Source organism: Acipenser ruthenus, chromosome 5, assembly GCF_902713425.1.
Source record: "Acipenser ruthenus chromosome 5, fAciRut3.2 maternal haplotype, whole genome shotgun sequence".
Taxonomy (NCBI): Eukaryota; Metazoa; Chordata; class Actinopteri; order Acipenseriformes; family Acipenseridae; genus Acipenser; species Acipenser ruthenus.
This window is the reverse complement of record NC_081193.1, coordinates 20,991,415-21,003,157: the sequence shown is the minus strand read 5'-3', so window position 1 is coordinate 21,003,157 and position 11,743 is coordinate 20,991,415. Positions and strand designations below refer to the sequence as shown.

At 38.2% G+C, this 11,743-nt stretch overlaps 1 protein-coding gene across 5 annotated transcripts in view; it reads left to right on the top strand.

Annotated features, from left to right (window-relative positions):
• The first annotated feature begins 9,592 nt into the window (after nucleotides 1-9,592).
• LOC117403346 (regulator of microtubule dynamics protein 2) overlaps nucleotides 9,593-11,743 on the top strand; it is a 70,077-nt gene continuing 67,926 nt past the window's right edge. The window contains exons 1-2 of one of the 5 annotated variants that reach the window (XM_059023806.1): nucleotides 9,593-9,791; nucleotides 10,865-11,313. In XM_059023806.1, coding sequence (XP_058879789.1) covers nucleotides 10,874-11,313 — 440 coding nt within the window. In that variant the 5' untranslated portion in view covers nucleotides 9,593-9,791; nucleotides 10,865-10,873. The remainder of the gene's footprint in view (nucleotides 9,792-10,864; nucleotides 11,314-11,743) is intronic. The other 4 variants (XM_059023808.1, XM_059023807.1, XM_059023809.1 and 1 more) reach the window with 4 other exon arrangements.

Below are 11,743 nucleotides of genomic sequence, written 5' to 3'. Positions count from 1 at the left end.
GCCCAGGCAGCGTTTTCCCATCACCTCTCAATCCAGGCCCACCTATTCTGCTCTCTCTGTTGAGAAACGGGATGAGCAATAAGAGGATCCATAACACTAAAACTAAGAAGTTACCATCTTATATGGCTAGTACAGGACAGATAATGGCTTAAACATGTTAGAATGGTGATGTTGTCACTGTTATTACATGATGGAATGTTTACATGTGGTGTCCATGGTAACGATGCTCTTGTCAGTTTGGCACTACATCAGGAATTACCTGTTTGGTCAGTATCTATAAGTATGCCAAATGTTGTGCAGACGCTGTAATCCAGGATTAACACTGCACAGATTCACATGATGAGGTTACAAAGTCACACAGAAGGGGATAGACAACATTGATGGAATGTCTGGGATTGAAAACTTAAGACTTATTCAATACAAGGTCACCAACAGAATATATTATAAGATCTAAGCTCAGTACATTTTGCTCCTGGATAGGACCCAAGCTGTCAGAAATGCAAGATTCAAAATGACACCCTCTTACATGCTTTTTGGTCTTGTACAGAAATTAACCATATTTGGCATTATTTTATTTCCCAAACATACAAAACCTCATTTCCTTTTAACTTGCTGTGACCGGGTACACCCCTCCCCTGTGTGTATATGTATTGTTTTGTATTTGTGTTGTGTTGTTATTTAAATGTATGGTTTGGTGTTAAAAACACTGTTTTATTGTTATTATTGTTTGGCAGCCTGGATGGGGTTAAATGAAGTTTTGATTTAATATGCATTGGTTTCATGTGAAAGAAAAATGTAGTTATCAGTTCCCAATCCATGATAATATAATGAAGTGCAATGGAATGGAATTATTATTATTTATTTCTTAGAAGACACCCTTATCCAGGGCGACTTACAATTGTTACAAGATATCACATTATTTTTACATACAATTACATTCTTTTTTACACATTATTTTTACATACAATTACCCATTTATACAGTTGGGTTTTTACTGGAGCAATCTAGGTAAAGAACCTTGCTCAAGGGTACAGCAGCAGTCGTGGGTTCAATCCCCCACCTGGGATTGAACCCACGACCCTTCGGTCAAGAGTCCAGAGCCCTAACCGCTGCTCCACACTGCTGCATGTAATGTAAGTAAGCCTCCCTCGTTTTATTCAAACAGCTTTGTATTTTTTTACAATACACCTGCCTTTTCCAATATGATGCCTTATTGCCTTCGTGCCTTCATGATGGTTTTGGGCTAGATTCATTTATAGGGGCTTTAATGCATTAAAGACCACCACGGTGCCACTTAAGGATACATTAAAGTCTTACATTCAATTCGAAGTCTGCAAAGAAGTGCCGCCAGTAACTGTAATCGCTGGTAAACTCCTAAGTTGTCAAAAGCAGTCATCATTGTGGAAGCCTGACAGTTTCAAATGGGAATGGATTACAGGGCTTTACAAACTAAGGAGGCCAAAACATACTAATGTTGGAAAACTGTGATTTTAGTACACCTTTGGAACCATACTGCGCTCTTGTTCTATAGATTTAATTATACTGTACCACCTTTCTGAAGGCATTGGATACTATACTATGCTGCAAGCAATGACGCAGATTTGACTTAGATAACTTCTTTCATTTCTTTGAGTACAAATGGGAGGATCTCATCCGGCCCAAAGGATTTGTTTATTTTAAGAGCTCCTAGTCCCTTTAACACTTCTGCCTCTGTTATGCGAAAGTTATTTAAAACTGGATAGGAACAGGTCAACATGTGGGGTATGTTGTCCGTATTCTCCTTTGTAAAAATTAATCATTTAATGTATTTGCTATTTTTTCCCCTTCATCTATGATTTTGCCATTTGTATCTCTGAGACATTTTACTTCCTCCTTGAACGTTCTCTTGCTGTTGTGATATTGGAAGAACTTTTTGGAATTGGTTGTAACCCCCTTGGCAATGCTCATTTCGATTTCTCTCTTGGCCTTTCTGACTTGCGTTTGCAGTTCCAAGTACTCTTTCTGTGTACTTTGTTCTTGGTCCCTTTTAAACGTTCTGTAAAGTGCCTTTTTCTCTGGATATTTTTTTTAATTGATCTATTAAACCATTTTGGCAGTTGTGTTTTAGATTTTGATTTGTCTACTTTTGGGATGTAATTGTTTTGCACCTCTAGTACTACATTTTTGAAAAATAGCCATGCTTTTTCAGTGGATGTGCCCTTTTTAAAATTGTAAACCTTAGCTTTAGTCGTTACTTTTGTGGTTTTAAAAAACACTTCAAATGAGACCATGTTGTGATCTGAGTTTGCCAATGGTTCTCTGACCTCTGTTTTAGTTATTCTGTCTTCGTTATTTGAAAAGACTAAATCAAGGTATGCCTCCCCTCTAGTCGGTGCCTTGACAAATTGCGTTAGGAAGCAGTCATTTATCATTTCTACCATTTCAATTTCCGCTGTTTGCTCCCCACCAGGTTTTCCCATTTTATATGGGGGAAGTTGAAATCCCCCATTAGTATGGCTTCTCCTTTGCTACACACATTTCTAATGTCATTGTGTAACACATTATTTTGCTCTGTATCTGAATTTGGCTATATATAGCATGCCAATATTATAATGCCCATTTAATTTTTGTCCAGTATTCTGACCCATATTGACTCTGCATTGTTTTATTCTTCCAGATTTAACACCTGGGCTTCAAGACTATTTTTGATATATAGCGCCTACCCCTCTGCCTCTTCTATCCTGCCTGTCTTTTCTATACAGTGTATACCCACTAACATTATATTTGTCTCCATCCCTCTCGGATAACCAAGTTTATGTAACACCTATCACATCGTAGTTACTTGTTAATGCGTAGCTTCAAGTTCTAACATTTAGTTTTTGAGACTTCTAGCATTTAGATAAATACATTTAATGGCTATCTTACCTGAGTTGTTGCCCTTGTTTTTATGTAGTCTCCCTCTCTCTCTCGTTCTCATTCTCTGTTCTTCCATCTCACTCTGGGCTCTTTCACCACTTCACAGATCTCTCTTTCAAGCTTTAGCTCTGTCCCTCACAGCCTCACTCCTGTCTAGCCTACACGCATTCTCCCGGTTCCACTCGCCCCCCCTCACCCCCATACTTAGATCAGATATTATTATTATTTGTTTATTTAGCAGACGCCTTTATCCAAGGCGACTTACACAGACTAGGGTGTGTGAATTATGCATCAGCTGCAGAGTCACTTACAACGTCTCACTCAAAAGACAGAGCACAAGAAGGTTAAGTGACTTGCTCAGGTCACACAGTGAGTCAGTGAGTGAGCCGGGATTTGAACCGGGGACCTCCTGGTTACAAGCCCTTTTCTTTTACCACTGGACGCCACAGCCTCCTATACAGTAGTCATTTTTCAAACCCACCATTTTCTGTTTCTCTGACGGTTTCTGTGACAACAGTTCAAACAGTGGCGTGCCGTCAGGACCTTCAAGTATTTCTCTGCTGACTAGACAGTGCCAAGCAAACCGTCAGTCAAATGACATTACGTTGCCTCACTCACTTGCGTACAGTGTGCTTACTTATACTATGAAACATACTACTCTAATTACACTATGTAACACAATTTTTGTTCCTGGGTAGTAAGTGTTATTTCCTAATTGCTTATGCCTCAAAAGTATAGAAAATGGATATTATTCCCCACAAACTTTGCTTTTGTGACCAGGACAGTGATATTTTGAAATTTACCTATTTCCAATGAGAAAACGGGCAAATTTGTGTCTTTTCGTTCACATAAAGCCAGAAAAAAACAACATATGAATCCAAATTAACATGTATTTATACTAAAGTAATACAAAAATGACTACAAAAGATTTAGAAGTGAGTAGTTTTTCGAGATTTACGATTATACTGTAAATCACTTTCACGAATCAGCCCCCAAATGTAGTCTCCCATCATGTTCTCGTTATACTGTCCTTCATTGACAGCTCATCCAGGAGCCTCAAAGCCGTGCTGCTCCATAATGGTAACAAGTACCCATCTCTTCCCCTGGCTCACTCGGTGCACCTCAAAGAGGATTACAACAGCATCAAGACCTTGCTGGACGCCTTGAAGTATGATGAGTACGGCTGGGACCCCCGGAAGGTGCTGATGCCACCACTGCACATCAAATTGGGCCTTATGAAACAATTTGTCAGAGCTCTAGATAAGGAGTCGGCAGCCTTCAAGTACCTGCAAGACTTCTTCCCTAAGCTGTCTGAGGCAAAGGGCAAAGCCGGTGTCTTCGTCGGACCACAGATAAAGAAGATCCTGGAGTGCAATGAATTCCCCAAGAAGCTCACTAGTAAGGAGAAAGCGGCTTGGAACAGCTTTGTCGCAGTGGTTCGGGGATTCCTGGGCAATCACAAGGCCGAAAACTATGTGGAGCTGGTTGAGACTCTGGTGAAGAACTACGGCACAATGGGCTGTAGGATGTCCCTCAAAGTCCATATCCTTGATGCTCATCTTGATAAATTCAAGGAGAACATGGGAGCGTACTCGGAGGAGCAAGGCACTACTCACTTCTAAATCTTTTGTAGTCATTTTTGTATTACTTTAGTATAAATACATGTTAATTTGGATTCATATGTTGTTTTTTTCTGACTTTATGTGAACGAAAAGACACAAATTCGCCCGTTTTCTCATTGGAAATAAGTACATTTCAAAATATCACTGTCCTGGTCACAAAAGCAAAGTTTGTGGGGAATAATAGCCATTTTCTATACTTTTGAGGCATAAGCAATTAGGAAATAACACTTACTACCCAGGAACCAAAAAAAATAAAAAAATTGTTACACAGTGTTATTATTTGTTCATTTGTCTGACGCCTTTATCCAAGATGACTTACAGGGTTTACTAGAGGTTTTTTAAGAGTCTAGGGATTTCCTGAAGGGGATGTGATCAGCCAATAAGAGATCTGCATTTCCCCCGCATTAGTCAAAAACAACGACCAGATGCTAGAAAAAAACAGTTGAGGGTATTCTCCGTTTCAGTTGAAGGTCTTGGGTGAGTTTAACTAATAGGCGAGTGTCCTTTTTTTTAGACAGGTGACCAATCAGGAGTGAGCAGAGGCGGGCCATAAATCTCCCAGGGTATTCGCTGCCTCACTTGAAGGCCCTCCTTTAGCAACCAATGGGAAAGTCAAAGCTCTGACAGCTGACCAATCATTAGTGAGCAACCCCAAAACATGAATATTCCTTGGTTAGCACTGCAGTTAGGAGGATAGCTGGATTTCGCACGATAACAATTGCTTATAAATATACATTGATAAATACAAATACCTTTACAACATCTAATTATTTCGATTTTTTGGTTGCGACGACTCTGCTGCCCCAGTCCATTTTGTCACGGCACGCCACTGAGTTCAAAGCACTTCAATCTAATGAAATAGTTCCAGAACTAACTGTCAAACACTATTAATGCTGATGGTCACACATTAGCTGGCAACCTTTAAAAAAGTTTATTACGGTAAATCTGCATGGTAGTGTCTCATGCATTTATCAGAACCATGGTTTAACCAAAGTCTGTGACAATATTGGCCAATTCAAATTTGTAAATGAGCCTGGCACTGACTCAAAATGCTGTAAAAACATTAAAATGTGTGTTTGGAGCTACTCAGACTGCAATGATACAGTAGATACTCACTGGAGCCTATTAGTAGCCACGACACTTATAATTTCACAGAGAGTGCTGTCTCGGAATTTCATTATGTTTACAAACAGAACATTTTATATATGCAGCTTTCCTTACCCATATGTTTAAGTGCAAATCCAGTCTAACATACAAAATGTGCACAACATATTATAAATCATTAAATGTAAATAAAAACAGACAATAAAGCTGATATTATCATATTTAATCTATTTATATAGAACCTGTTGTGGTTTAAACATTTAAAATGCATTGTCATTGACATTCTGAGTTTGAGATCTACACGCTCAGCTAAATTAGAAGTCTAGTTGCTGCTAATAGGTTCCAATGTGGACCTGACTTGTTTGTTTTAGCATTTCTTTTTAAAATCCTGTTGTTTCCTGTTGTAGAATTTCTGCAGTAAGCACTCATAACTTTAAACACTACATAACTTCTTTTATTTTCCTTGCAGTTTTTCAATGCATGAAGTTCATTTTTTATTTTACTTTCTAACAAAGCTTCACATTTTCAATCAGGGGGAAAAAAAACATTAAATAGATATTATGATTTATCCAGTTACAATTGCATTAACTAAAATAAAGGTAACATGACTCTGTTCATTAAAGGCAAAGAAAATAACACATAACATTGATCCCTTTGATAGCTGGGTGTGCCTTCCAGTGTCACAGCCAGTCAGTAGGAAGACATATTTACAGTTTTAATCTGAAGCCACTTTAAACACTCAGCACTTTTGGTTTTTGACTCTATAACATAATTGTCAGATGCTTCACTGGCTACAGTGGTTTATATTTCAGAAAACAAAAACAAATTATGCAGCAATCTCAGCTACTTTTTTGTGCTACAAACATTTAAAGGGTTAAGAACATAAGAACATAAGAAAATTTACAAACGAGAGGAGGCCATTCAGCCCATCTTGCTCGTTTGGTTGTTAGTAGCTTATTGATCCCAGAATCTCATCAAGCAGCTTCTTGAAGGATCCCAGGGTGTCAGCTTCAACAACATTACTGGGGAGTTGGTTCCATACCCTCACAATTCTCTGTGTAAAAATGTGCTTCCTATTTTCTGTTCTGAATGCCCCTTTATCTAATCTCCATTTGTGACCCCTGGTCCTTGTTTCTTTTTTCAGGTCAAAAAAGTCCCTTGGGTTGACATTGTCTATACCTTTTAGGATTTCGAATGTTTGAATCAGATCGCCGCGTAGTCTTCTTTGTTCAAGACTGTATAGATTCCATTCTTTTAGCCTGTCTGCATACGACATGCCTTTTAAACCTGGGATAATTCTGGTTGCTCTTCTTTGCACTCTTTCTAGAGCAGCAATATCCTTTTTGTAACGAGGTGAGCAGAACTGAACACAATATTCTAGGTGAGGTCTTACTAATGCATTGTAAAGTTTTAACATTACTTCCCTTGATTTAAATTCAACACTTCACAATATATCCGAGCATCTTGTTGGCCTTTTTTATAGCTTCCCCACATTGTCTAGATGAAGACATTTCTGAGTCAACATAAACTCCTAGGTCTTTTTCATAGTTCCCTTCTTCAATTTCAGTATCTCCCATATGATATTTATAATGCACATTTTTATTGCCTGTGTGCAGTACTTACTACACTTTTCTCTATTAAATGTCATTTGCCATGTGTCTGCCCAGTTCTGAATGCTGTCTAGATCATTTTGAATGACCTTTGCTGCTGCAACAGTGTTTGCCACTCCTCCTATTTTTGTGTCGTCTGCAAATTTAACAAGTTTGCTTACTATACCATGACTTTCCCTGAACATTTCTCTAAAATAAATGCCAAGCTATCCTGTTTGATAATAGAAAAATCAGCTGCTTTAGGACCTCGATGAAGGTATAGTTCAATTAAATAAACAATAGTTGAAACAAAGATGTAAAATGAAAGATATATAGGGCCTACAAACTGGATTGAGCAAGCAAGCTGTCTGCTGGTACAACCTTAAACAGTTGGATCAAAAGATGGTAAAATTATGATTAGTGTGTCCTTTTCCCATTTACTGATATGTGAACAGCAGGTAAAAACTAATTATATTTCTGATAGAATGAGAGTGATGCTTTGTAAGGCTGCCTGTTTGAACAGCTGCCCTGTGATATATGTGTCTTGTGAAGTGTCCTATCTCAAGGCATTGACCCAATCCATGCTGGGTCATGGCTGGATGCGCTTCTTTTATCACCTAATCTCCTGCTGCCAAACAAACCCAAGGCTGGAAGTGAGGTGTTACTGAAATTATTATATATGAGGTGCATGCCCCTTTTAAGTTCCAACTGAATGTTGGATGTGGGCTGAAAACAATAACCCTCATTCTAAAAACCACCACATTGTTGATGGAAGAAACTGCACGTACCCAGCCATCATATCTTCTGGAACACTTCTTTGATTCTAACTCTGTGTTCATGCTACATCGAGTTTCACAGCCGTTGGTGGCACAAGCCCGCTATTTGTGTTTGATGTACTGACAGTATAAATGTGGTAGGTAGATTGTTCTTAAGATAAGGTAACTAACTGGTTTTATGATTGGCAGGGGGAGACAGAAAGGTTAAAATTAGATGCGGGGCAATCCAGAAGTTGGAATTTGCCCATTTCATTGAAGATAAGGTTTTAAACAAACACTGTTTGATTAAAATAGGATATTACACTGAAATAGTAAAGCCTAAATCTTGCTATCAGCTTGCACAATTTTGATGAATCTTTGCACTTGTTATACGACAGTACACCTGTAATATGCTCTTTATACTTTGAAATATGTTTTATATATTGTTCTGCATTGATAGGAAATGGATAAGATTTCACGTCGCTTCTAGGAAGTCTTCCTCATTAAAATATGTTGCCCTAAAATGGGCTATTTGCATTTCATCATGTTTTTTGCTACTTATGTTATGTATTTTACATACTTTCCCAAGGTTAACTATGCTTGGTAAATGTATTTATTTATTTATTTATTTATTTATTTTACATTTCTATCTGTGATTTACCACGGTTGGCTTTGCTTTAATTTACTTTGCTTTTACTATGGTATATCATGGTAAAGTAGTCAACAAGTGCCCTATCCCCCAGCATTTACAAGGATAAGAAAAAAATAGGGTGCGAGGACACAATGGGCTGCCTGGATGACTACTTTTCAATGAAAGATATTCTGGGTTTAGCATGTATCTACTCCATCTTTCTTTACCATTTAATGCTGTTTTACTGCAAGAGATGCCACAGGGCTGAATAGTTCAATTCTGTTCTCAGAGGAAGAATCAAAAAGATAAACAGTACACCACTGGGTTATAATTAATTTATGTAAACAGCGTTCATGTCACAGTGTATCTTACTGCCGACATTACTGTCATGCAAGCCAAGAGAGACCTGTGTAATTATTTGGAGATTGTATTTATCCCTTTAGTTATTTAGTTTGTTATTTTAAAAAATAATAAAAAGCAAATTCTAGGTGATGAGGTGAAAGAACTTATGGTTATACAGTACATGTATATAGAAATGTGTTTAATTTCCTCTTTTTAGGAAGGTACCTTACTTATCACAGTGATATACAATTTATTACAGCAGCTAGCAAAAGCAAATTTACCACATTGTCATTGAGAGCTTAAAGCCTGATTCATGTTGATCCTGTGTGCTAGTGCCTTGTACAGTATCTGTACAAAAGAAGTCAAGTATGGCTAGTCTTCTATTGTTCTAATACGTTGGTCCCTATATTTTGCCCGCTTTAAAGCTTATTTAAGAATAGTTGAAGACATGATTTGATTAAAACCTCTAGTTTACTTACAAAAACAAAACTGGTGTATATTGTCCTGGAGCAAACAGTTTTGACAGGGCCCACTTTACACTGAAAGTATTACTCCTACCTGCAACATTTATTTTCTGCAAGACTCGAAGCTGGGCACTGATGCAAAGTTTCAAGCTTCTGAACTGAGTTTATGAATGAGGCACTTCGCCGCTCCTCCCCTCAGAAGGCAGACCAAGGCGATGACGTAGGTGACATCAAGGACGCCTTTTACTACTACTGTTGCACTTGCGTGAGGAGGCGGAACTTTATTTCTAAAGCTCTGGTGGGGTCTAGTCTGGAGGAAGGTTTAGTGCTGTGCACGGCTGTCAAAATAAGAGTGGTGTTCTGTTAAGGACAGGCGCTACAGAGATAAAGTAAGAACTTTGGACTTTTTTTGAATAACATTTGTATTTGTATTTGTATATGAATAGTTATTGTGAGATAATGTTTTGTGCTAGCGTGCCTCAATGTATAGCAGCAGGTGCATATATTTACTGTATATGTTTTTTTCTTACAGTGGTTGAGTGCACTAGTCGTCTGACACCAATTTAGTAATCTTCTTCGTCTTGTCTGTATTATTAGACACGTTAATCTGGTTTAAAGTCCGCGTGATCTGAGATTTAAACTGAAACGTTATCCAAGTACTGTTTTCCAATTGCATATGTCTTAAAGTACATATTCTGTACCACTGCCCGGTAATTTGTCTATTTTACATCGTAAAAGTACAGGTGCATATCGTTGTATGTGTTGTTTTCAATGTAATAGTATTGTTTTAGTGATCTGCAACGTCACAATATAACTGAAAAATTAGTAATTTAAGTGAAAAAATGACCCCCAAATATACCACCCACCACCCACACCAATGTGTTGCCCCTTCCTGCACACAACTAATGCACTCCCAACATCTCGTCCCTACCCGTTTTAAGTCAGTGTCTCAAAATGGGTGTTTGGATGTTAATGAATGGATATGTTTACACTTTGCATGCTCTCTTATCATTTAAATGACCGTCTTTACATTTTATATAGTAAGTGGTAAGACACTAAACAAAAAGATGATATACATTCTTTAAGATTTGTAATTGGACATGAATACAGTACTGTTAATGTTCCATGACTGTATTACATCTATCAGTACACTACATAAACTTCCTTTCTGAGCTTATGTAGCTCTGGCATAAGTACAAGTGACTACGGACAGTCAGGGTATTATAGATTAGCAAAGTAGTGTGTCAGAATGGTAGCCAAGGGAGATATCCTAGATCCACATTTTGTCTGTATTTATTTTGCAAGGAAGTCTCATTTTTAAAAAGCATCTGGCTCTGATGCAAGCAGGTAATGTAATGCTACACGTTCTACAAATGTTTGTTTAATTTGAAGAGTTGCTAGAATTAAGACTGAGGAAACTAGGCCGCTATTTATTATTGATAGCTTCTTTATATTCTTTCAGACCAGCAGAATGTCGCAACCAGACAGCAGAGCATTGGTGTTGAGTGTACTGATTGGAGCGGCTGGGATCAGTTTGGCCCTTGTGTGGTACAAGAGCCGGAAATCCAGAGTGTACACGACTTTAACTGATTATTATCTCAGTAATAACGAGAGACACTTGCAGTTCAATGCGGATGACAGGAGTGGGGGGGCAGTGCTTCTTTTCCAGGGGAAGCAGACAGAGATGCTGGAGAAGCTGAACACCCTGATCCTATGTGTGTCCGAGCTGAAAGACGAGGTGAAGAGCCTGAAGGAAGGCATCCCCAAGCTGCAGGAGCAGGTGAGGGAAGAGCTTCGGGGCAAGCTTGAGTCACGCAGGATGAGTCCCCTGCACAGAGCAACACGCAGGAAAAGAACTGAGATACCCAGAGAGGACTGCTTGAGCTCGGAGGAGGCTGAAAGTGAAGGCGGGTGAGTATTTCCGTGGCACTTGTTGTCATTTACAATATACCTATATAAAGAAATTAAATGCCCGTACACTAAATAAGCTCCAAAATAAATAATTAATTAAGGATCCTGATGAAGATCTCTCGTAGAGCGAAACATTGATTTGTCCTGTTGGCATGGTGTTTTGTTAAATACAATTTAAATTATTTATTTTGGAGCTTATTTAGTGTGCAGGTATTTAATTTATTTATTATTGTTTTGACTACTTCGTACCCTGTATCTCTTTTGAGTAATGGATGTGCGTATAGATACCTATGATTCCTAATGTATTTATATACATTATCCACCATAACACTGCCATTTACATTATTACATAATAGGCGTACACATTTACCAAAATGTCTACGTGCACATGAAACTAAATTGTACCATTTACGTATACCATATTTTAGAC